The sequence below is a fragment of the Tiliqua scincoides genome, chromosome 4, assembly GCF_035046505.1.
Source record: "Tiliqua scincoides isolate rTilSci1 chromosome 4, rTilSci1.hap2, whole genome shotgun sequence".
Classification (NCBI taxonomy): Eukaryota; Metazoa; Chordata; class Lepidosauria; order Squamata; family Scincidae; genus Tiliqua; species Tiliqua scincoides.
The window spans coordinates 147,543,771-147,567,263 of record NC_089824.1 but is presented as its reverse complement, the minus strand read 5'-3'; the positions used below and the strand labels follow the sequence as shown (position 1 = coordinate 147,567,263).

General features: G+C 41.5%; 1 protein-coding gene across 2 annotated transcripts; it reads left to right on the top strand.

Moving 5' to 3' along the window:
* Nucleotides 1–842: 842 nt before the first annotated feature.
* Nucleotides 843–23,112, top strand: SRSF11 (serine and arginine rich splicing factor 11). 2 transcript variants are annotated; one of them, XM_066624088.1, is made up of 12 exons: nucleotides 843–1,204; nucleotides 4,404–4,537; nucleotides 8,861–8,970; nucleotides 10,931–11,023; nucleotides 13,966–14,015; nucleotides 15,745–15,872; nucleotides 18,091–18,172; nucleotides 19,200–19,331; nucleotides 19,554–19,643; nucleotides 20,329–20,424; nucleotides 21,547–21,685; nucleotides 21,802–23,112. In XM_066624088.1, the coding sequence occupies exons 1-12, from the start codon at nucleotides 1,077–1,079 to the stop codon at nucleotides 21,991–21,993; spliced, it is 1,374 nt and encodes a 457-aa protein (XP_066480185.1). In that variant the 5' UTR covers nucleotides 843–1,076; the 3' UTR covers nucleotides 21,994–23,112. The 2 variants fall into 2 exon arrangements, with proteins under 2 accessions (XP_066480185.1, XP_066480184.1); XM_066624087.1 differs by having other exon boundaries at nucleotides 21,799–23,112.
* The last annotated feature ends 381 nt before the right edge of the window (nucleotides 23,113–23,493 follow it).

Below are 23,493 nucleotides of genomic sequence, written 5' to 3'. Positions count from 1 at the left end.
GTGACAATCCCTTCCACACCGGGAGCAAGTGCAGTCTGTCCCTGGTCTGTCTCCCTGGCTATGGGCCTTCCTTCTTTGCCTCTTAGCCTCAGACTGTTGGCAAAGTGTCTCTTCAAGCTGGGAAAGGCCATGCTGCACAGCCTGCCTCCAAGCGGGCCGCTCAGAGGCCAGGGTTTCCCACTTGTTGAGGTCCATCCCTAAGGCCTTCAGATCCCTCTTGCAGATGTCCTTGTATCGCAAGCCTATATCTAAAGTTTTGATTTTTTGCCCCAATGTGCATGACCTTACACTTACTGACATTGAAGCGCATCTGCCATTTCGTTGCCCATTCTGCCAGTCTGGAGAGATCCTTCTCTCCAGAAGGAGGCAGGGTGGGAGGATGGGGTCCCAGGAGAAGGCTGGATAGACTGTGGGTCCCCAGTCTCTTGATTGATTGATTGGGGTCATGGCACCAAAGAGGTAGAAGACCACTGAATTGTAGAATCATGACCTGGGCCTGCCACAGCTACTGTCCCAAGGCTGAAAAGCCAATGGCAAAATGCACAAGGGAAGCTCCAGTGAGCTCCATTCATTCTCAGTCAGGCCACCCTCTAGTTCCAGATTCCAGGGCTGCTTCGCCCCGCCCCCTTCTCTGCCATCGCACAACGCTGAGACCGACACCGACCAGCGCAGAAAACTACTTGCTCTGACGTCATCGCCTAAGACCCGAGTGCAAGCTTTGCGCATGCGCGCGCCGGAGCGTTCCAAGGGCCGCCTAGCGAGACGGCTGGAGTGCGCACGCGCATCCGTCGGGTCGTGCGTTGCTCCCTCCCGGGTGGCTCGATGTGAGCATGCGCGGGGCGGGGAGCGCTGCTGAGGATTGTGGGATATTGCGGCCCAGTCAGGCGGGCAGGCTGGTGGCGGAACGAACGCTGGTCGGCGGTTGGTGCGTGTGCACGCGCGCGGGAGCGAGCGAGCGAGCGACGAGGAAGGGGCCCCGTTGTCGGCGGCGGGAAGCGCTGAGGGCACGAGGCCGCCACCGCTGGTCCAGGGCCGCGCCCTCGATGCGCTTGTAGTGCGGAGCAGGAGGCAGCGCGATGGCTTCGAGCAGCGGCACCGACGTGATCCAGGTCACCAACGTCTCCCCGAGCGCCAGCTCCGAGCAGATGCGGACCCTCTTCGGCTTCCTGGGCAAGATCGAGGAGCTGCGCCTCTTCCCTCCCGAGTGAGTGTCGCCGCCGCGGGTTGGGCCTCCGCGCGGCCTGGCGGGTAGAGCGGGCCAGGCCGGGCCGCCACGCTCCTCCCTGCGCCGAGCGGCCGTCGAGACGCGGGCTCGGGAGACAATGGGTCGCACCTGCGGCGTGGGCAGTGGAGCGAGGCCGAGCCTCCTAGTCTCCGGCTCTCCAGGGCGGCAGCGCGAAGGGGCGGCGAGGGGCGCCTTTGAAAGGGCCCTTCGGACTGCGCCCGGGGGCAGGAGAGGCATCCTCGCTGCCGTGGGCTGTCACTTCCCGCCTGGCTGCAACTGTAGCCTCGTCGGGGCATCTGCTGGCATTTTCAGCGCAGTTCTGCGGCTGGCGATGCCAGAGAAAACTGCCTGCCTGCGCTCAAGGAGTGGTGGCAGAGAAGCTGCTGCGCTTCCGAAACATTCTCTGGAGTCAGTGATCTGAAGGTTTTTGAGGTATGAAAAAGAGTGGATGCTTTAGCACTGGGCAGAATCCTGGTTCCGTGATGGATTGCGAGGGCCGTAATTTTATACATACAGGTGGCCGCCACCTAACAATGGGGAGACATTCTCCAATCCCTGTTATGTGATTAGGTCACTAAGCGGACGTTCAGCACAGCCTGTGGCCTTTGTTGTGTAAGCAGACTCTTCCTGCCAGACACTAGCAGGCCGCACAGGCTACTGGAGAGAGATGGCCTCTTTGCATTAACAGCCTCTGGCTGTGGGAGATTTGATTGCTTCATTAAGAGCCTCTTTGTTGTGCTTTATTTATTTATCTATTGATCTATTTATTTAACTTGTAATTCGCCTTTCTCCCCAAAGGGCACCCAAGTTCGCTAACAACAGTTAAAAGACATAGCATACATAAAAACATAAAATTATAAAATAAGTAATAAAACAGCAAGGCCAGCAGCAATAAAATGAGCAGTATAAAAGCAGTTGTTTAAAAAGTTATTAAAAAGCAGCCATCATGCTCTCTATCAGTCAAATGCTTTATGAAATTGTTCTTACTTGGGAGTCAGTCCCATTGAATTCAGTGACACCATTAAGTTATGGGTAGACTTGCATAGGATTGTGCAGAAAGAATGCTGTTTTATGCATGTCTGCTTGGGAAGAAAGCCCCATTAACTTCAGTGGGAATCTCCGATAAGGGTGCATAGGATTGCAAAACTAAGCCAGTTTATGGTTGACTGTCTCATGGGTAAAGTATGCTGGATTAGGTGCCTTTTGTGCTTTAGTGGATCAGATCTCTATCTGATTAAGTAATAGTATGTATTTGGGACCAGTTAATTGGATTAATTATGTCCCAACTAAAGAAATCCCAAGAATGCACAATTTGCAGGCTTTGTGAAGTCTAGGAAAGAAATTGCAGCTCTCCTGCTCCTGAGGTCAAGTATTCTCTTGTTGGGGGAGGGTGCCTCCATTCTATCCTACAGCTACTATGACTAAAGAATGCTTGGTGACCCTGTTGCAATCTGATTGGCTAATTTATAGGAGCCTTTTCCATAGGCAAAGGCCTTGTACCAAATGCGGTTAAAAAGGTGGGGAATCTCTTTGGAATTGTGGTTTTTCAGGATTGAAATGCATTTAAGAGAAAACCAAGTATTAGAAATATTATTGTTTAAAATGATTCTTGAACACAATTGCTTATGATGTAGAGAGATCAAATTATCATGTTGATCTCATTTTTTTTTCAAGGTTGAACTAGTTAGTTGGCTTAGCTGGTGAAAGGAAATGTAATGTTGCAAGGTGCAAAAGTTGCCAAATTCTACAAGTTGACAAGTTATTAAATACTTTAGGATTAGCATGTCAATCCATATGAATTGTTACACATTGTTGTGTAAGAATGTTTACTCCTTTGAAAATTTTCTGATTAGTGAAAGTATTTGGAGACTGTTTGGTGAAAAGGCAGCATATAAATGGGAAAAAAGTACAAAAGAAGTAAAGGCTCAGAGAGAGTAACTTTATCTGGAAAAGTTAGTACTTGATTTTTTATATTTTAATTTCTTTTTCTGTCAAAGTGGTACCTTAGAGCTTGCAATGGAGTAAGAAAGATATCTTTCAATCTTGGCCACACCAATTCATACTTTCTTACACATATTAATCAACTTGGGGCCCAATCTCATCCTTGGCCAGCCTGGAGCACACACTGCATGCTATGGGCCGGCAACAGAGATGGGCTTGGGAGAGTTAAGTAAAAAAAAAACAACTTCTTTACTTATTTCTCTGTAGGCCACCTGGTCTCCAGTGGTCTCTTTGGACCTATGCCAACACTTTAACTGGCATAAATTGAAGTAGAGTCAGGAGGTGGATCTGGGCTGGAAAGGGGGAGTAGGTGATACCACCTACATCACCTATCTAGCACACTTTTTAAAGTACTATAATTTATACTTATAATTTGTAAAAATGGGTCCTTGGAATAAAAACAGTACTTTTTGCACTTTTCTTACCTAGGGAAAAATCAACATCTGCAAAAAAATAAATAAGTTTAAGGACACTTCTGCCAACAGAAAACGATAACAGGGATTGTTAGTTGATAACAAAGTTTATTACAACTTTTAACTTTGATAATTATTTTTTTCAAGTCATTATATTGCTATTAGTATCATGAAACAATACATTTTTAGAAATTGATAACTTTCTGCTCCTGGTGGGAGAGCTCATAGCACCCACTGTGGACCAAAACTTATCCAGTCAAGATTGGCCTGGACAGTGTCCAACCATTTACCCCAGATTTTGGAGTTGGTCCATTCATCACTAGTACTCCAGATCACTAATTTTAGTGGATGTCAAATTAACTTATTTCTCATAGGTACCACTAGGGGTCTCTTCCCTTCATATCTAGTTTAACAACTCATTGTTAAAGAATATTATACAGAAATATGAGTGTGTGTGTGTGTGTGTGTGTGTGTGTGTGTGTGTGTGTGTGTGTGTGGTTGTTGTTGTAATGATGCTTTCTTATGGTAGGCATACATCTTTCATATTGCCTTGTTCTTTAATAGTTTTTTGTTTTTTTTATACTTGGATGTAATGACACCCAGCAACCCTACACATTAGAGCAAGTTGATAGCCCAGCCATATCTCTTGCAGCTAATTACTAGCTTAATTTAATTACACTAAATAGTAATGTAAACGTTCAAGTCCATCTTCAGTCAGATAATTTCTTGCTGCTGTTAATCTTACATCTCTTTTTCTTTTTCAGTGACTCCCCTTTGCCTGTGTCCTCACGTGTGTGTTTTGTAAAGTTCCAAGAATCCGACTCTGCAGTTGTGGCGCAGCATCTGACAAATACTGTATTCGTTGACAGAGCCTTGATAGTCGTACCATATGCAGAAGGTTTGTGCATTGTTTAATGATCTATGAAGCCATAGACCCATGGCGCTATATCCTGATGTAGTTTAATAGCATGGAATTTTGCATGTAAAACATCTAAGCTATTTTATATTTTTAAAACCCTTGGTATACTGACATATCTAGTTCTCACACAAAAGCAAAACCAGCATTTAACTGTTCAATGAACGCTGGGTCTGACCTGTCGGTCTTTTGACAAAGAAGTTTAGCGTACCAATATGTTTAAGCAGCATTATTTTAAACCTTTTGTTTTCATCAGGCCCCTTTAAGGCATATTTTTGAGCAATATTTTGAAACTCACATACATAAGCCAAAAAGGTTGCTTTAAGTTGCTCAGTCTGTGTCATCACACAGTTTGTTCTTCCTCGTGGAGAATGTGTGAAAGTTGCTAGAAGTCAGAAAGCAAATGGTTTGTTTCCTTGAGTTGCCAATTCGAAAGCACGGACGCTCACTTCAAATTCTGGTATACCAAGGGTTTGATAATCTCTGTTAGTCAGAAAATATATCCAAAGGTGCTAAATGGGCACTGGGTATTGGATCTTATTCCGCATTTTTTTTTTGTTCAGCCTTGCTATATTTTCTAGAATTTCACTAAATAATAAACTTTTCTCTCTGTTATTTGTGTGTGTGATTTTTGTAGTGGAGAAGGCAAATGCAAAAGCCCTTCCAGATGACTGAAACAGTGGGGTCCTCTGCAGCTACAGGGGATTCTAGACATTAACTAAAGGCCAGCAAGCACTCAAGTCCCCAAGTGTTTTCCTGGTGTAATCACTTGTTAACAACATTTTTTTCTCTCTCTCTTCTTTCTCTTACATTTTAGGGTGTTACAGTAACTTGAAAAAACAATGAGCAGGGTTTGGGAACATAATTCTCTAGTTCTGTACCAAGAAGTCTGCTCTTCTAATGTATCATGTGAACCTCCTGTAGATTTCAGCATGGCTGTTCAAAAGGCATCATTAATTGATGAACTAGAAATCATCTCAAATCACCGGCTTAGAATTTTTTTAAAAAAATCTGCAGACTTGTGCTAAAGCCTTGTGCATGTAGGTTGCTAAATCTCACTGAAGACATTGGGATTTAGGCAGCCTGTATGTAGGATTGCAGTCTTAAACCTTAACTGCAGTATCTGTTTTTGTGAAAGTCTGTTTACACATAAACAAGGCAGAAGAACGCATGTGTCCAGGTGGCTGGCAAGACCAAGTCACGAACATTAGAATACTCCTGACTGGAACTATAAATAGCGTATGGAACTTCTAGACATGATCAGTTTTTAAATTACTGTATGAGTAGTGAGACACAGTCTTTTTCAGAGTGGAACTTTCTTGGAGTATAATTTCCTCCTCATTATTTTGGACATTAGGTTCTCATGTGAACATTACTTTTTAGGGCCAATCTCTATGCGACAGCAACAGTGTGTTTACATGTGGATGTGCCCTAGTTATATACAATGAAGAAGCTGGGGAGGGGGATTTAACAATAAAAGGAACACACAGATGAAGTGCCTGGACCCCTGTACTTGTCCACAGCTGACCTATTTGCTATCTGTCTCCCTGTTCGTTTTGGTTTTACTCATCTGAGCTCCAGTACTGAAAGCGTGCTCAGAGAAAAACAGATGGAGACGGGGCCTGCAAAAGGATAAGCCACAGGTGGAAATAGGCTTCATTTCCCCTAACCCATGTGTTCCTTTTGATATGAAAAATTAACTCCTTCACCCCCCCCGTCTCTTTATGTGATTGAGACAGGACTGCTACTACTGCACCTGGTTTGGCCCTAGCTTACAGAAGCAGTATCTGTAGACCAGCGTTTAAGGATTGTAGGTCAGTAGAAGTTCAAAGGTTTTGATATATAATAATTTTCTCCTTTGTAAGTATGGTTTTCTTCGTTGAGTTAGACTACTAGATGACAAATCTGCCACTAAGAAGTCAGCAAAGTCTAGTGCTTGAGTGTTTCTTGAAGTTTGTTGAATGCAACTTGAGAAACAACTCTTTTTTTCAAGGACTTAATTTGTTCAAGTTTTGGTCCATACACAGTTTTGTGGCTGATAGAGAATTAAAATTCTGTACATAGTACTGTATCAGAATAATACCTTTTAAAAATTAACTTTGAGTACTTTGTTCTTGCAATTCTTCTTGCTGTACGGGAAGCATATAGCAGATGTTCATGTTGCAAGAGCCCATTTCTGCTTGGTACTTAAGCATTGCGCAGTCGGATACCAGATTTAATGGAGGTGTTTGCATACATCAAGGACCATGCTTAAGTACTTTGCTGAATTCGTCTACATTTTTGACTATTGTGGTGATAATGGTTTTTTAACATGCTCTAACTTTGAAGTATTAAATACTGCACTGTGCTTGATCATAGCCACTCTATATCTGTCACGTTCCTGTTTTTAGTGTGTTCATATATCTTGGTGTTGGCTGTTGCTTTGTGTTCTAGACAACACAAAGTTCACGGTAAGGCATAGTACTGTCAACTTCACTATGAAATTCAAGGATTTGGAAGGAACTCAAAAATATTAACAATGGCTATGGGTGGTGTTGTGTAGGTTCTTTGGTTAATGTTTGTTTCTTTTGTCTGTTTCTTTTTCTTCATTTCTACACATTCATGCAGTATTTCATGGTTCTAACAAAGCAGCAGTAAAAAACTCTTGACGCATGAAAATTAACTGGTGAGGGGCCTCATTGCTTTTTTAAAAATTGTAGTTTTATTTCTGAATAACTTTTTTTCTAAAAATGAGAGGATCAGATGCATGACTACTTAATGGATGCAGATCTTCTGTGAGGTGTCTCAAGATAAGTCTAAGAGGATTTCTAGTTAGATGCGAGAAATGTTTTAGTTGCACTAATTGTGTGTAAACTTAAATAATATCCTCTGAGACATAATTTTGCATGCAAAATTACCCCATAAATTTCTATAGGTATGTTAATATATTGATGCGTTAATGCCCTGTCTCTAAATGACCTTTCCCCCTTTTCCCACCATAACTTTTGGTATTGAAATTATGACAGCTCAGTGACAGAAGAAAGATAACAGTGCTGTGTATTATACATTTGTTTATATTATCGGCACTTCTCAGTATAGGTGGAAGGAACCATTACCTTTATTTAACAGTGGTTTTTCTTTTTTGTTGTTGTGTTTTACAGTTCTTTTCCCTGGTTCAGCCTGAACTATATACCAGGCCCTGCTGAAAATACCACCCAACAGTTTTCTTCTGCAGCTTATCCAGTTTCTCTTAAGTGCCCTGTACATATTGTATGTTTTATGATGAGATGCAGTCTTTTTAATATGTATTGCAGAAACGCTACTGGTATTTGCAAATATATAGTACAGTTGTTTTTTGTTCTGAACTCTCACACTGGGGGCTTGGGCACGTTAACAGATTAATCCATACGTATAGGGCTTTTGCTGTTGGATAGATAAGACTGATCAACACTGTTTGTCCCACATAGGACCTTGTAGTGAGGCTATTCTCTATCTAGGATAGGCAGTAAAAATAGACAATTAGCTGGCTACAAAGCTGTAGAGCAGAAGTTACTTCTGAAAAGGCAGTGTGCAACAGCATTCTTGGTACAGTAAGCATGACATACAGTGGACCATGCAGTTTACTGCACAGGTAAGGAATGTGCCACAGTTTTCAGTGTTTACATGAACACAGACACATGGACATATATATCTTACTATGCAGAACTTATATTTGGAGCTCTGTGGAGACCTTCATATCCATGTAACATGTCAGCAAAAGCCCTACACTTTTCCTTGCCTTCTCTTTTAAGTTTTACAAAAGTTGTATGGTAGGTGTAAAAGATCATAGTGAACTGTACCATATTATTAACCCCTAAATCAAACTTTTTTTGTCTTGTGTATCTTGATTTTTCTGTGTGCTTTATAGTGAAGCAGCCGACACGAGTCGTTGTTCATAAAACAGCTTTTGAAAGTTGAGAGCACACCACTGGAGAACCGACTGTGCTTGCTTACGTTTGGTTCATGACTTAAAAATCGAGTACAGGTGATGAAATCTTGGCAGTGTTAACACAAAAGTAGTGTGTATTGTGCTATTTTTTTATTCTAGAACTTAACCTTTTGTAGAGAAAAAGGAACAGTCAAATTTCACACATTGCAGTTTCATTCTGACATACCAATTAATGCTAAATTATTAAGAGATCAAACATTTATATTGTAGCCAACATAAGTACTTGCAGCAAACTCAGGTGGTGTTTCAGGGAGACATTTTCTGGGTGTATTTGTGTGTGGTTTTTTTTAAAAATGTCATTGATGAGTGTCTTCTAATGCAAAGCTGTCTCTCTGCAGGAGTTATTCCTGATGAGACTAAGGCTTTGTCTCTCCTGGCACCAGCTAATGCTGTGGCAGGTCTTCTGCCGGGAGGTGGACTCCTGCCTACACCCAACCCACTTTCTCAGGTACGTTTACACATTTTGTGCTGTGTGAAAGCACATCCAGTGTTTGTTTCTCTGTACGTAAGTACTTTCACTCACAACATCCCCCAACATTCCATAGCCTGCAGCAGTGTTGCAAATAACTCTGACAGTGGCAAGTAAGAATTGTCTGGGATGAACCCCCGAAGTCTGTCCCAGACATTGGCCAGCCATGACTTAAAGCTGAGGCTATCGTCTGATTAACAGCCCAATCCTATCCACACTTCTCTGGGAGTAAGCCCCATTGACTATAATGGGACTTACTTCTGAGTAGACATACATAGGATTGGGCTGTAAGATTCCTTAATAGTATTGTTAAATACTCAAGTACAGCAAAATTTGTGTTATCTGGATCTTAAACAATCTACTCAATTAATGGGCATCTCTGGCGGAGTGGGTGGAGATGCCAGTTGAATGAGTAGGTTTCTTAATGAAGTAGACCACCTGCCCACCTCTAAGCCCCCTCCCTCACCTACCTAGCAGGGCTCCCTCTGCAGTGCCTCTCTGCCCTCCTTCCTTCATGAGAACCTCTATGAATGAAGATGTTCCACTTCCTGCTGCACAAGGGCTTTGGAAGAAAGGAAGTTGAATATTGTTGTCCTAGAGGTCCCTCATGAAGGAAAGAGGGTGAGGAGGCACCACAAAGGGAACCCTTTCAAATAGAATAGAGGGAACCCTGGGAGTAGTGAAAACTTTGTTAACTAGCACATTGGGGTAACCAGCGTCCTGTTCTCCAAGTGTCACATTATATGGCTTTTACTGTAATTGATAAAATCTGCATAAAACTAATTCTGAAGAAAAAGAATAGTTCTCTGGATTATTGAATTACCTCCAAGGAAATGGACTGAATTGCTCAACCTTGCCTAGTGTGATATCTAACCTTGGCAGTGAACTTGTCTTCTTTCTTTTTTTTTGCCCTTCTCTGGAATGAAATGAGGACCAGTAGTGGTAACAGCACACCGAAGCCCTGAGCCTCCACACCTGCAACTTAATTCCTTCTTTCCATCTTGTTGCCCAAGTCAGAAAGAAATGACCGATGCTAATTTAGAAGGGGGAGGGGAGAGAACTACTACTACTTCCAAAATAGCACCCAGTTAATTGAAAGCATTTGTTTAATCACTTGAACCAATTAATTAACTGGTTCAATTTTGCATTTCTAATTAGGGCATTGTAAGTACAGTTAATTGCTCCTAAGTATTGCCTGTGGAAGGATTCTCCTCAATTGCTGCTCCCATTCCTGAGTTACTCCCCTCCCTTTTCTAAGGGGTGGGGACCCAGAAGATGGGACATGGGAGACAGGAGAATGGACCAATACCATGCAGAGGCATCTTGCACAGTTAGAGCTTCCACTCCTGTAAGGTGCCGCTGCCCAATTTGGAATGATTTCCCACCACTCTGTGCATTCTGAAGCACTCTGTGTCTGGTCTTCCCCTAGAATCCCCTGGGGAGGGCTATTGTGAGGTAGAAGGGGGTGAAGAAATCTACAGGTAGAACTTAGAATAGTCACTATTCCATTGTGATTCCTAGTGTCCCTGCAAGTGACACTAAAAGTGTCATTTTACAGAAATGCTTTAAGGCTCTTATTGAGGCAATCAGGTCTCCCATAGCCTGCAGCAGAGTGTCTGTTTACACAGTAAAGAGGCTCTTAATGCAAAAAAGAGGCAATTGGCCTCCAGTAGCCTGCTCCACCAGAGAGTGTCTTGTGAGAGAGAGTATGTTTACATAACAAAGGCACTAGATTGGGCTGAATGGTCACTTAATGACCTAATTGCATAACAGGGAATCAGAGAATTTATATCCAACAAGTGGCACACACCTGTATTACAGAGTACAGTACTGATTAGAAATCACTCCCTTTTCCATGTAGAAAGTGTAATGTGCTGTGTACTTTATGCTTTAGTGAAAGTATAATTTCAGCTGTTTTAATGAATTCTTTTTCTTAAAGATTGGTGCTGTTCCTTTGGCTGCATTAGGAGCTCCAACTCTTGACCCAGCCCTGGCTGCTCTAGGAATCCCTGGGGCAAATCTTAATTCACAGGTATGTTTGCTATACCTCTTCTGGGTTTCAGTTTTCCTGTTTCACCATCTATCAATAAATAATGTTTTGATAAAAATTTTAACAAACGTTTACCAAGAAAACTAGATATAATTCTACAATCAAGTATTTGAACATTTAAGAACCAAAGCTATACTAGTTTTTTCAAGGATTGCTATTGCAATACTGAGATGTAAAGTATTTTAAGGTAATTTTTAGTGTATGGTTGGGGTTATGACACTCTGTGTGGGGAGTTTCTTGAAGCTAGATCCCATGCTGCTGCTGCCTGCTTCAGCATTCTGGCTGTAGAAACACTTGGGGCTCTAGGTGGTGAATGGTTGCCATTTTTCCCTCCATGTTTCCCCTCTATAGTGAGAAAAGGAAGTATTGTCTTCATTCTGTTTTGCTTCTGAATAATGCTACATAATGGCACCACCACATGGCATTGTTTTGAATCCAGTCAGAGTGAAAGCCGTAATTCCTGACTACATCCTGGGTCAGTAGCATTCCTGGCACTTTTCGTGACTACCCCCATCTGCCCCCAACCCAGAAGTAATTGCGGTGACGTCACCACAATTACTTCCGCACCATCTCCTCCATTCCCCCTTTTAAAAAAGGGGGGGGGGAGGAAGGAGATGGCCCAAGTTCCATTGGAGCTTTTTTGTACCACTAGAAGCGGCACCTGCCAATTCCAATTTCAGAGGAGGCAAGCGTCTCTTCCAGTGCTGCAAAAAAGCTCCAGTGGAGCATTTTGCACTGCTAGCAACAGCGCGAAAAGGCTCCATCAGAGGTGGAGGTGGGTGAGCTTCCTGGTCATTCTGAGAGCTGTCCATTTCTTCTCCCTCTTCTTTAAAGGGGAGGAGAAGAGGGCACCCCTCAGACACGTTCCAGAATTGAACCAACAGTGGCTCTGAGAGTGCAGCCCCCACTGATCTCAGGACTGCCCTCTTCTCAGTTTTAGAGTACAGGTAGCATAGATATTTTGTTTCATATTGACTACTAGTATTGCAAAACAATCATTCTGTTACTTTGTAACTGTGATCCATTTGAAAATGTCATCTTTTATCATCTCTGATGCAGTACTGAGAAAAAAAATTCCCTTCCAAGTTTCTTTTTAATTTATTTTTTTGAATTTGATGGTGAAAATGACTGCTACCAAGCAGCACTATGTTATGACACTTAAATATTGTGCCAGGTCCTATGGCACCACTTTTGATTAGAGCAAGAGTTGTTTAGTAGTCGTATTAATAAAAGTTTTCTCTATTTGGTTCCAACGTACAGTTATTTGTTTTGTTAACCCAAATTCATATTTATTTAGTCATTTTTAAGATGAATGAAGTTGTCCATTAGTACTATGTACATTCTGCTATATGTTCTTAATTTAGGTGTGTGCATATGCCTTACACATGTTTCTGGTGATACGTTGCTTTTTGGTGTGAAATTTTGCCCAGAGACATTCTGTGGATTTTTGCTTTCAGATTCTCCTGTCTTTGGATTGCACATCACCTTCAGTTTGATTTATCTGCCTTTTCAAAACATTTCTCAGGGCCTAAAAAATAGAAAATCCTTCTCCCTTACCATCTTGCATGCAAGTTGAAATTGCCAACCAGACAAGTGCAGTCTGCCTATTAGGCAAACAATTCTACATGAGACTTTGAATGGAAAATGCTGCATGGTGCCTGCCCATCTACTGGTGGTTTTCCTGTATATCTTCTGTTGACATTAACATTCTAACTGGATTTAGTTTGTTTAGTAAGCCTGAGAGAGATAAAACCATGAGTAATATGAACTTAAAACTCCAACTCCCATGGTCTCCTTTCCTCACAATCAATCTTGTATTACTTGGCCAACATACTCTGTTTTATGAACTTTTACTTGTCCTTTTTAGGAGTTCTCTTAATATTTGAGGCAACCTCATTATCTGTGGACTGTTGCTCTCTTGTCATTAAAGGACAAGTCCCAGCAAACCTGGTGCACCTTATGGCTAGAGTTGTTTGTTCTTGTTGATAAAAATAAGCTTGCATTACATATGGTTTTCTTTGCTTATTTAGGGCATTAGAACCCTTTCTACGCGAATTTAAATCATGAAATAAAGCAATTAACTGTTGTGTTTTAATTCAACAAACAACACTATTTTCAAACACCCCTACTTATAGCTGAGTAAATAGGTTTAGTCTTGTGCTAAGCTGGCTGTTGAGCCCAATGGCTCATTTTTCATAGACGTGCACACTTGGGGGTGGGACAATAACACAAAACACCTAGAACAGAGTTTTGAACCAAATTCAAACTTAACTTGCAATGTAGCTTTTAACATTTAGGTTTAGCGTTAATCATAATTGAGAATTTTGTTTACAGTTTAGCTTTAAAGTGTAACATTTAGGTTTAATTAGGAACCAGATCTTCAATGTTGATTAAACTGTGTAGATGAACTGTACCAAGCAGACAACTACTGCTGTTAGTACAGATTAAGCCACTAACAGGAAAATACTGTTCACGTTTGCTCAAAAGAAAGTCCCTTTTGTTCAGTAGGACATACTCCCAAGGAAGTGTTTATAGGATTGCAGCTTAAGTGCTCTTGGTTTAGCTTTAAACATCAAAAGGAAGTACCCATGCAATCAAGACTACCCCTGATCAAGCAGAACTTTTCAAGCAAGTCAGCTGAGAATTAACTGCCAATACAGACCACTGATAGCTAGACAGGAAAGAGCTGCTCCTGACCTGGGAAGATGAAAAGAGTATGGCAGAAATGTTAGTGAACCTGCTTTTATGAGGTTAACACATTGATTAGACAAGAATGATAAGATGCCTTTTGAAGTTCTTTAAATTTTCAAATTCTCCTGTGTTAAGTTTGTGATTGTTTGGATATTACTACTACCCTCCCCCCCCCCCAAAATGTCCAAGTGTTTAAAACACCTAAATGCCATTTTTATGTTAATTTTTTACAGTCTCTGGCAGCAGATCAACTATTAAAGCTGATGAGCACAGTGGATCCAAAGTGAGTATTCGTATTTGCACTGAAATTGTTTACACAAACATTTGAAGATGCTTTCTTTTATGTCTGATCACCATTCCTCCTTGCTCAGTGTTGTCAACACTGGATGGCAGTGGCTCTCCAAGGTTTTGAGCGGGAGCCTTGTCCAGTCCTACCTGGAAATGTGAGGAATTGAATCTGGGCCCTTTTGCATGTAAAACATGTTCTGTCACCATTGTGCTGTGGTCTCTCCACAAGTCCTGGAATTGTAGAGATGTGAAGGCCTGGAAAAATTGGGGAAAACATCATTTTCCTCCCCATGACAATTTTCAATTGGAAATTTTGGGGAAGCTAATCAGAAGCTAATCTTTCTGAACTGACAGTCCAGTTCTCTCTCAGCTGCTGCCCCACAGTACGGCAGTGCCAAAACAGCCACTGCTATGTCCTGCAGGGCCAGGGAAGTAGCCAGAGGTCTCCTCGGGGTAAGGAAATTTTGATTTCTTTACCCTTTATCAAGCCCCAAGCAGCCCCTATAGGTCTACTCTGAGCTGCACCAACTATTTAGGCTACCACCACCCCCTCCGGGTCTAAACCGTCCCCTGGCCCATGCTCCCTTGTCCAATTCTGCTGCTTTGTGGCAGCCCTCCTCCATGCAGCAGGGAACCACTTCCACGTGCAGGTAGGCCACAAGTTACACGTAAGAAACACTTCTTGCTCCGGTATAACAGGCAATATTCCTGTTTATGTCAAGCAAATTCAGTATTACTGAAGCCTGTGTGTACAGCTTAGGATTTTTTGAATATGTTTATTGATTTCTCAGAGGGAGACCCTTTTATCCCTTCTAAATTGTTGCTCTGAATAAACTACATATGCTGTTGATAACTCGCAGTTGCACAGAAGGTGTATGTTGATCCTTGTAGGTTATGCAGGTCATGCCTCATTATCCACTGGGGTTCCGTTCTGGAACCCTCAGTGGATTAAAAAAATCATTGGATACTAAATCGGTGGAAAAATAGTCTTAAAGACCCACCTTCAGGTTTCTTGCTCCTCCATCATCACCCCAGAATGCTTTGGATGTTATACTGCAGAATCTTATACTGCATTCAACCACTAAAGGGGGTAAATAACCACTAAGTGGAATGAATAATTCAATTTATTTAGTGAATAAACCACTAAACGGAATGAATAATAATGGGATTATACTTAACAGCGCGAAGATAGGAAATGGGATTTCGTTGCTGATTTCGTTGCTTTTTTTCCTTGCTACAAGACATTTAATGGTGGACCCTGGTATTAGCGGTGAGTCAAATCAGTGGATAACGAGGCACGACCTGTACAGTAGGCCTTTGGTATCCATGGAGGATCGGTTCCACAACCCTCTGCAGATACAGAAATCAGTGGAGGGCCAAGACACTTGCTGCAAAAACTTACCTGGAAGCTGTGCCCTTGGGAAGTCGCACTGGTCTTCCAGCCTCCTCAGAAGGCCTCCAGGATTCCTCTGCAGATCACTTCCAGTCACATACAGGAGGCGTTGTAAGGCACACGGAGACCATACACTACCTCCTTGCGTCTTAGAACACCTCCCAGATGCTACCGGAAGTCGCCAGCTTGAACCAGAAGTCACTTCTGGTTGAACCTGGAGGGGCCTCTGAGGTGTGGGTTCAGAATCCGCTGATGCTCAAATCTGCTGATACCAATCTGTGGAGAAAGGGCCCACTGTACCTTAAAACCACTGACTTTTTCTGTATTCCAGGCTGAACCATGTAGCTGCAGGCCTAGTTTCACCCAGTCTGAAATCGGATACCTCCAGTAAAGAAATAGAAGAAGCCATGAAACGAGTACGAGAAGCACAATCCCTGATATCTGCTGCTATAGAGCCAGGTAAACTAAAGCATCTTTAAAATAGTATTTTATTACAGGAGTTAGTTTACATTAGTATACAATATGAAACAATAGACACAATCAGTAGTCTGCAGGTTGTGTTCAGTTAAGCCTTTTAAATACCTTCCCCTTTCTCAGTACTTCAAGAATGTAAAGTTTCTGAGCAGCAGTGGCCCCAAATGTGTGAAGGGGCATGTAGGGGGCCCATTATTCATGGGGATTTGCAGAAATGGGAAACTGTGGATATTGAAACACGTGGTTTTCTGGATCCTCCCCCCAAACCCAACTAGAGCCCAGCTTCGGGCCTCAGAAAACCCTCCAGACCCAACCGGAGCTGTGCTCCAGTCAGCTCAGAGGGCTTGGGGGGCTGTTTGGCACCTGTGGATAACTGAAATCTGCAGATCTCAAACCCATGGATAACACAAGCCACCTGTATAACTTCTCCTGATGCTAATTCCAAGAGAATGTTTTTAAGTAAGTGGTTCTCATGCATTTAGCACTGGGACCCATCTGTCAGGACCCATCAGGAATGATGTCATGACTAGAAGTGACATCATCAAGCAGGAGAATTTTTAACAATACTAGGCTGCAATCATACCCACACTTACCCAGGAGTAAGTCCCATTGACTATCATTGTTAAAAGAATATACATAGTAGCTTGTTAAAAGTACAGGTCTGTAACATTTGCCCAAATGCAGTCACATACCATGGTAGCATCAGGTCTAATATATTAAAAATAAAATATTGAAGTTAATGGGGACCCACCTGAAATTGGCTTGCGAATCACCTAGTGGGTCCTGACCCACAGTTTGAGAAACACTGTAAAGTTATTATACAGCTGGTAGTTACAGAAGATATATGGTGGGGTGGGCAAACATTTTGGCAGGAGGGCCACATCATCTCTCTGACTCTGTGTCGGGGCCAGGAAAAAAGAATCGATTTACATTTCAAATTTGAATAAATTTACATAAATGAATATATTAGAGTTGGAACTTATAAATAAGCTCAGTAAAATTCATTCATATATAATACACGCAAGAACTATAATACAGGCATGTAGAACCACATGAGAAGTATCAACTGTTTGCCACATACCTCTTGCACAGTGAAAACATACAGACCAGGCCAGAAAGCCATGGAGACGTAAGTTGTTCAGAGCCAGCAGGGGAGGACAAGTTAAAATAATGCGCTTGGAAAAGCAGAAAACACTAGGAGACTACAAAAGACCTTGCTCTAACTCTGCCTGCAGCTTGCATCTGGTGGTTGCAACCAGCAGTTGTGGGCCAGCATGGGCTCCAACAGTCTTTGACAGGACAGAAGCTCATTGGAGACTGAGGGCTCCCTGCGGGCCAGATTAGGAGTCACAAGGGCCTCAAATGCCCACAGGCTGGGGTTTGCCCACCTCTGATATATGGGAGTAACGATAGGTAGTTGAAGATGCATGCAAAACACAGGGACTCTTATCTGGTGCAAATGTTTCCACGGTCAGGCTCATGAAAATAATATTCTTGTTAAATAAAAAAAATGGTCTGTTTTGTCTACGCTGTGAGTAATGTACCTTATGTTAACGTTCAGCCATCTTTGGGAAGTGCTAAAATGTTTTCTGACGCAGATGATATCCTTCATTCATATGTTGGAACGGGTCTGTGTCAAGAGAAGTATTGGATATAGTCCAGTGTTGTGGAGTGATACATCTTTTACATGTTGTATGTATTTCTTAGCATATGCTCTCTGATATTTTCTCTATTCATCTCGGCTAGCATCCTGACAAGTGCTTCTTCTGTCATACTCCCTCTGTGAATAGAAAGAATGTTATGCTTACACAAGTGGAAGGAGTCCCTTGCACAAGCAGAATGTGTTTTCTGTGTGTGGAGGGAGCTTCCATTAGGGAGTTCCTGAGGGTTGAAACACCACTTGGGATGCTGCCCATTATTTTTAATACAATCAGATCAGCCTACATTTTCGTAGCTATGTTGAAGAATTCATGTATGTTAATCAGCACTTTTTATTGTCATATGTGCTAGTTTATGTGTATGGCTGATGCAGTCCTGCGCCCACTTCCTCATGTCAGTCTCATGAAAGCTTAGCTTTCATGGGAAGAGGGCCACTATTGCAACTTTGTGTCAAGTTGTGTGCAAGATTGTATACAACCAGACTTCTGTAGATATTTTGTGACAACAATAAGGGCTCCAGCACTTTATCATATTTCAATTTTAGATAAAAAAGATGATAAGAGAAGACATTCAAGATCCAGATCACGTTCAAGGAGGAGGAGAACTCCATCATCTTCTAGACACAGGTAAATGTTTTTGGACAGGGGTCATTGATGGTCTTCTTTCATTTAAATTCTTAGGATACTTTTATCATTCTGTTATAGCACATGAAAATGAATTGCTCCAGGACTTGAATGTCAGCTCAGCAAATGGACAAATATGGTTCTATTATTGGTTAACTGATCTTGCTTGAAGCATGCTCTAAGTCTCCAGGTGCATCCATAGTTCAGCATCTGTTAAGTTAAATATTAGAACTACTGGGTATTGGAAAGTATTGCTTCAGAATATTTAAGAATCCTTTCTATGAATTTGAAGTTTGGACAGTCTGCAATGGGACAGTGTGGACACATGTATTGTGAAAGTACAGGTTGAGCCTGTTTATCTGCGGATTTGGCTCAACACAGGTCCTCCCAATCCCCCATTCAGCCACATTTGGCCCAACCTGAAGCTTCAGGAGGCGCTTCTGGGGGCTCTTCTGAGAGGCTGTGTGCAGCCTCTATGCGCCTCAGAATGGCCTCCCAATGTCCTAGAAGGGCACTTCCAGTTTTCAGCCAGAAGTGTCATTCTAGGACCTCCAGAGGCTGCATGCAGGTTCCATGCGCCTCAGAAGAGTTCCAGAGGAGACTGGAGCACAGCTCTGATCCCATCTGGAGAAGTGGCCTCCATGGCTTTTGGGGACCTTTCTGAGAACAGTGGAGACTGCGCACAACATCCACAGCCTCAGAAGGGCCTTCCGGAAGTGCCCTCTAGGACCTGTGGAAGTCATTCTATGGCCTGTGGATGTTGTGCAGTCTCCCTAGGCCTCAGAAAGTCTTGTCCATAATCCACGAAGGCAAGAAACATGCTTTAAAGATTATCAAGTTACTGAATTCTGTGAATGGGAAAGTACTATCTCTTTAATTCTTTTTCAAATATCTGTACACTTTAAAAAGTTGATGGGTTATAGTCCACGTTTTTGGTTGCTCTCAACAAAATGCTAACATTGCTGCATAATAACGCATATACCATAACATACTGTTGTCAAATAAACTCTCTTGCTGTTTTGGTTGGTAGACGGTCAAGAAGTAGATCAAGGAGACGGTCCCATTCAAAGTCGAGAAGCAGGAGACGATCTAAAAGTCCTCGGCGACGGAGGTCTCATTCCAGAGAGCGCATTCGAAGGTCTAGGAGCACATCCAAATCCAGGTAATCCCTGAAAACTTTGTGTAACTCTGAAATGTATTTTGTACTGAATTATTGTAATAATGTACAAATCAGGACAGTCACTTAAGGGAGTGAGAACAGCAGTCAAAAGAAGAGGCTGTTTTGATTAACTGGGAGGGTATGAGAGACACAACAACTTGTCCTTTGGAGGTCAGTGGAACAAGCTACTCTGCTGGTACTTAATATATTGCTGGGGTTTTTCAGAGAAAAAAAGAAAGAAGAAAAAGAGAAAAAACGGTCTAAAACGCCACCAAAGAGTTACAGCACAGCCAGACGATCCAGAAGCACAAGCAGGTACAGAGTGTTACATTACCATGTATTTGCATTTAAAAAAATTATTTGAGGTAGCCCAAAAGGTATCACTACCCCAGTTCATGGCATTGGTTTTTACTGTCTGAAAGAGAGGTGCTTCTTAATCACCAAAAAGCATTCCAAGTTGTAGAAGCTGAAGTGAAACAAAATGTTTTAGACAACTTATGCGAGTTCCTCTGTTTGAGTATGAACAAACTATAATTTCTTAGAATCTGCTTTTTCCCCTTAGAAATAAAGAAATCCATACAGACTTTACTCTTTGAACTATGTGCAGGCGGGGGGGTGGGGAGTAGTTTCAAAGAAATAGGCTCTTCTCTTTGTGTGCATCATGGATTTTTTAAAAAAATCATAAGCAGCAGCTTTTCTCTGCAAGTCTTAAGATCAGTTTTCAACTGTTCTGCAGACTTAATTGCTACCTGGATAACAAACTATCTTCTGTGGTAGCACACATATCGCAACCACCTCTCACAGTTCAGTCAAGAGATTACAGTCTTTTATGTGTCTGTCCTTTTAAAAAAATGCCTGAAGTGGATTTTTTTATTTTGTGTGCGCGTGCTTGCTTGAGAACAGGTGTATCTTTGTAGGAATGTTGATATACTATTCACAATTTATTGGAAATGTTAATGATGTGAAGGTGTATTGACTCCTTTATTGCTATAAACTACAGAGAGAGACGGCGCAGAAGAAGCAGGAGTGGATCCAGATCACCTAAAAAACCCAGGTCCCCTAAGAGAAAGCTTTCCAGATCCCCATCACCAAAGAGGTCTGTACAGTTAACAGATTTATAAATGTGGATTATTCCTTTGGGAAGATATAATGAGGACTTCGTATTTCCACTGTCCACACTCTCTGTTGTAGGGAATTTCTTATAACTTGTTAGCGAGCCATTCCGTTCCTAATAAATGTAACTCAAGCTACTGGTGGTTGTTGCCTTCCAAGAAATTCATGCAAATAATGGCTGATACTAGAATATCTTAAACATAATGTAGCTTTTATTGCATAAATGTTCTTCTCTGTAACTGTTTATGCTGAAGAGTTACCACATAAGTGGTGGAAAGGTCAAGTACTTCCTCTCTCTTGCATAAATTGAATTTCTTGGTTTATTTGTTCTCTGTTGTCTGGTTTATTCTTCATAGGATACTTTTCTTTAAATTGGGTCTTTCATGAAGAACTGTAAAACAAATTAAGGGATGGGTCGGGATAGAGCTTCTTGCATTGCTCTTGGGACTTGTTTCTGCTATGGATATTTTTGTGTGAATTATTTTAGTACTGGGTGGGGGATAGTTCATCTGGTTTTCATTAACCAGCTTTTTTCATTTTTTCATTAACAAGCTTATACAGAAATCTTATAACAGGAATTAATGACTTTGTCATTGTAAACATTGTCTTCTGCGAGGCCTGAAGACCCTTCTGTTTAAACAAGCCTTCTGAGTTCTCGGCCTTTTTAGCATCTTAATATTTTTTTACAGGCCTGATTCTTTTATGATTTGCTGCTGCTCTATGCTCTTTTTACCTGACTATTTTTTATCTGACTGCTGTTTTTTATGATATGTGTTAATATGTTTTTATTTGTTTTAAATTATGTTTTTAATCTGTTTCAACCTGTTGTAAGCCGCCTTGAGTCCCTTCAGGGAGAAAGGCGGGGTAAAAATAAAGTTGTTATTATTATTATTATTAAACTACAGCAGGTGCAACATGCTCTGATACAAACTTCCACCATATCTGCATTTCCTCAACTCAGTATAATCAGTGTAATGGAAGTCTCTGCAGCAGTTTGCTATAAACGTATCTTGCATAGGAATTGGTATAATGTGGATCAGGGGAGTAGGACTTAAATAGTTTAGTGAGCCTATGAAGAACCCTGTATTTCTCCTATCTCTCTTAGACACAAAAAGGAGAAGAAAAAGGATAAAGAGAAAGAAAGAAGTAGAGATGAACGAGAGAGGTCAACAAGCAAGAAAAAAAAGAGCAAGGACAAAGAGAAGGATCGAGAGAGAAAATCAGAAAGTGACAAAGATGTCAAAGTATGTTTAAAAATCTGGTTTGAGTGTGTATGTTCTGCTTTCCTTAATCCTAAATCCTGAGAGCTTTGAAGTTCATCTTACTTGTATTTGTTATGTGTTTTATCTTGGCAAAGCAGGTCACAAGAGATTACGATGAAGAAGAGCAAGGCTATGATAGTGAGAAAGAGAAAAAAGAAGAAAAGGCAGCAGATTCTGCTTCCCCCAAACTTAAGGAGTCACCGACTGAAAAAGGGAGTGGAGATGCAACAAGGGAGTCCAAAGTTAATGGGGATGATCATCATGAAGAAGATATGGATATGAGTGACTGAATAATGCCTTTGCGGTAAAAACGGCTACCGACATGCGTCAGTGTCATTCCTGTGTGATTCCTTTATGCTGTACTTGTTTAATATTTTAATCTAGATGTACACAGCTTGTGACTATAACTGGTTGTGAAGCTCCTGATATTGAATAATTACATCAAAAGCTTTAGAGAAAGTGATATCTGGGTTTCCATTCTTGTCATTGGCCAAATTGAATTGAGTAGCCCAGCAGTTCTTATTAACTTGGTGCTGCTTTGTTCCTTTTTGAGCAAATAGCTGCATGCATCTTTGGCAGGCATGGACTGTTTTGTGTTGTATGATCTTTTTAGTAAACCAGCTCACCTACAATAGTGTTTCTAGAGTTTGATTCATTTGCGGTAATAGAGCAGTATAGGGAATGCACTGGCTGCATGTTAATTGTGGCAAAAAACAACCTCATCTCCTACAACATATGGTGGATCTACTAAGGTTCTTAAGTGTAGACACAGAAACTAACATTAGCTTTCATCTGGAAACAGGCGTTCTGATAGAGGTAGATAACCTTTCTAGCCCTGTGGCTGAATTTTTTTTTTTTTGTGGATTTTGTTTGGCTTCAACAAGGTTGAAATGCACTAGCCTTTTTTGATACCTAATGTAAGGTGAACTTTAAGTCTGTTATCTTAAATACTTCTCAGGTGGTGTGTTTTTGACAATGTCAAGATTTTTGACAATGTGGACTTCTTGAGATAGTAATGTAAAACTTGTGTATTTGGCAAGATGAGGGAGTTAACCTTGTGTCCTTTCTTCATAACCCACATTTGATTTCACTGTTTCAAAAAAGGTAGTGCATTTTAAAAATTAAAACTTCATGATGATTTTAAGCAAGTCTAATTGATAATGTACTTGATCTCAAGTTGTATAAACTAATAAATCTGTGTTACAGCCACTGAAATAGTAACCTTTTGCACACAGTTATTTCATGTTATATGCAAAGTAGTTGGGCAACCTGCTCTCTTAGTTCTGGAAGTTTTTGGAGCATTTACTTTTGTGCAGGTAAAAACAAAAGTAGGCTACAGTCTGTGCCATGTTGATGTACAGTTTCTGAAATTGTTTTACAAGACTTTGATAATAAAACCCTTAAACATACACTTGCATTTGTACTAAATTACCTATTTATGCTGTTGATTTGTATGACACTACCTCACTACTTTCCTATGCATATTTTCATTTAGGATCACTGCTTTTAAGTCCTGGTTGGTACAGCAAAAATTATGATAATTAGGCTCTCATAGCACCACCCTTTCAGCAGTGCTGCTTCTGCTGAGGCTCTGGGAGGGAGAGATGGAAGGAGGCCTCAGAGGGCAAGGAATGCTATAGGATAAAGGGCAGACCAAGAGGGGTGAAAGGGGGAAATGCTGCTGAAGTTATTATCATGTGGACTATGCCTTTCAGCAATGCCACTTCTGCCAAGGTATTACTTCACAGACCACCTTTCAGCTGCAGAGCTGCAAAGTGATGCTGCAGTAG

Excerpts from the sequence above, each read along its gene's own strand:
- SRSF11 (XM_066624087.1), top strand. The coding sequence starts at position 1,077 with ATGGCTTCGAGCAGCGGCACCGACGTGATCCAGGTCACCAACGTCTCC. Across the intron at positions 15,873-18,090 it reads ATCTGCTGCTATAGAGCCAG|ATAAAAAAGATGATAAGAGA; the intron begins GTAAACTAAAGC and ends TTTCAATTTTAG. Across the intron at positions 21,686-21,798 it reads AAAGTGACAAAGATGTCAAA|CAGGTCACAAGAGATTACGA; the intron begins GTATGTTTAAAA and ends ATCTTGGCAAAG.